At 40.4% G+C, this 2,244-nt stretch overlaps 1 protein-coding gene across 1 annotated transcript in view; it reads right to left on the reverse strand.

The window, feature by feature from the left end:
* Window positions 1–524: 524 nt before the first annotated feature.
* The window catches only part of ENPEP (glutamyl aminopeptidase (aminopeptidase A)), a 35,097-nt gene continuing 33,377 nt past the window's right edge, over window positions 525–2,244 (reverse strand). Inside the window, exons 18-20 of the mRNA XM_010147094.1 lie at window positions 1,935–2,075; window positions 1,053–1,131; window positions 525–802 (exon numbers count right to left, since the gene is read on the reverse strand). Of these exons, the coding sequence (XP_010145396.1) occupies window positions 653–802; window positions 1,053–1,131; window positions 1,935–2,075 (370 nt within the window). The 3' untranslated portion in view covers window positions 525–652. The remainder of the gene's footprint in view (window positions 803–1,052; window positions 1,132–1,934; window positions 2,076–2,244) is intronic.

The raw sequence follows: 2,244 nt of genomic DNA on the forward strand, positions 1-2,244 counted from the left end.
CCTACCCCAAGCTACAGAATCCCAACTAATAACATTGAAAAATAAGTTGATAGTGTTGATCCTTTGTGTACTGGTAGTTAAACTTCAAAAATCAGTGGAGGGGGAAGCTTAACTGACTTTTCCGTAGCATCAGAATGCAAGGCTAAGTCCTAAATATAGAATTTTTACAGCTATAAATATAGGGGACAATGTTCAGGCAATATCAAAATTACTGCTTAATTCCCTTTCCTTCAGGAGAAAGCTCCTATGAGGTGCACTTGGAAAGGAATCCCTGAGAGTACTAGATATACTTCTGTGTGAGCCAAGAAGCAGCATTTCAGAGTGGTATGTGTAAGGAGTGAGACCAGCCTGATCAGCGAGGACCCCAGTTCTGCCATCACTTCTGCCTTGAGTAACTTTAAACATTTGTCCTGTTTGTTCAGGCAAATCCATCTCTCAAAATATAAAACTATTCCTGCACACAAGTGCTGGCAGGGTCTGGGAGCAGCAACTGCACAAACGTTGGTCTGGCAGTGGTCTCCTGAGTCTTCGTAGAAAAAATAATTAGGCCTTGGTCTTCTAAGGTCCCTAGGTGAGAAATCCACATTGCTAAATATCTCTGAGGATCTGGGTGACCAGAGTCAGTGCCTCGTGTTTTTAACACAGTAAGACTTTAAGGGACTGGCTGTGCTTCTAGCCACATTCGTATCTCCTCCTTGTTTACTTTTAGCCATTCAATGTTGTTCTTCACCTGCTCAATTGACTGACTCCTGGGCAATTCTCCTGCCCCGGCATTAGGATATTTCTCAAAGAAATTTTCCATCTGGAAAAGAGAGAGAAAAAGAATTGCCATGAAGCAAATAACGCTGCTATTGGGCACGTGGCTTTTTACAGGGACCTGGTCAAGGGCAGTTTTGTCTGGGAGACATTTAAGCTCAGACTAGTAGCACTTGAACAGTTTCACAGTAACTCAGACTACTTTACACATTTGGAGGATAAAAAAAGTCAAGTTTTCTGACCAGTAGATTGTTAAATGTAATGGCTTAAACCCAAGAGGAGTGCTGTCACCATACCTGCCAAAGCTGGAGCTCAGTGTTGTAGGTTTGGGTAATAGTTACTATTCGGCCAAGGTATCTGTCATTGATAGTGAATCTGGAAAAGCAATTTAATAAATTATGTTTGAAACAAAACCATGAAAAAAAGAAAAGGCACAAGTAATTATCTGAAGCTTAAACTTCTAACTGTGCTACAATAAACCAGATGCACCTAGATTTCAGCATTTTTGGAAATACTTGAAAAATAGTACTCCTATACAATATCTGTGCTGATCTCAAATATGTTTGCTAATAGTGTGATCTCTTCTGGGGGAATTTTTTTTTTTTTTTTTAAATTAATGACTTATTGTGTCATGCTGGAAATTAAGTGTATTTCTGCTCTGCACTACAAATGCTGTCCTGTTCACAGCTCTGGGCTTGCAGGTGTGCTTTGCTTCTGTGCCCTCACCAAGTGCTTAGAGAGGAAAAGGAAGGAAAGAGAAGGCACTCAGATAGGGAGAAGCAAAGCTAAAAGGTTTGCTATTAGTTCCACTGCTTGTCTGTACATCTGCTGCTTGCTGTAACCACTAGAAGGGGTTAGAAAATAATCTATGCACTGTCTTCTTGTTACGAAATAGAAAGAGTGGAGACATGCCGGACTAATTGCCATGCAATAACCAGATTACTATGGTCTTGGTAGAACTTCCTACACCTTTTACTCACTAAAAGGGAAAGAATGTATTTCAAGTTACAAGCAAAGTATTTTTTCACAGCAGGTAGATATGACTGTTCTGAATACACTTTGTTTTTATTATGCAAAGGTCGGTGATTACAGCTGTAGAGTGAAAACATAGAAAAGCACGGCACATAAGATACAGAGATGGATGTAGGCCTAAAGATTCCGATGAACACATTACATACCTGTCAACCAGGTACGGCCAGTTGAGGCGTATCCAGTCCCACGCCATTGTTTTCCCATAGGTATTATATGAGATGTATTTCAGGACTGTAAACACATCTTGGCTTTTGATGAGGTTGGTGTCGTAAATAGATTTCAGATACCTGAGGGAAATGTCATAAGAATCAGTGGGCGCCTTTCATGAAAGACCTTGGAAAGCAAGTAGGTTAACACTTTCACTGTAGACTTAGCAGACGATGATGTGAAATAATGCAATGCTGATGTCTGTATTTCTCAAGTTGCCACCACAGTTTATAGCCCATTTCCCAGCAG

The sequence above is a fragment of the Eurypyga helias genome, unplaced genomic scaffold, assembly GCF_000690775.1.
Source record: "Eurypyga helias isolate BGI_N326 unplaced genomic scaffold, ASM69077v1 scaffold912, whole genome shotgun sequence".
NCBI lineage: Eukaryota > Metazoa > Chordata > Aves > Eurypygiformes > Eurypygidae > Eurypyga > Eurypyga helias.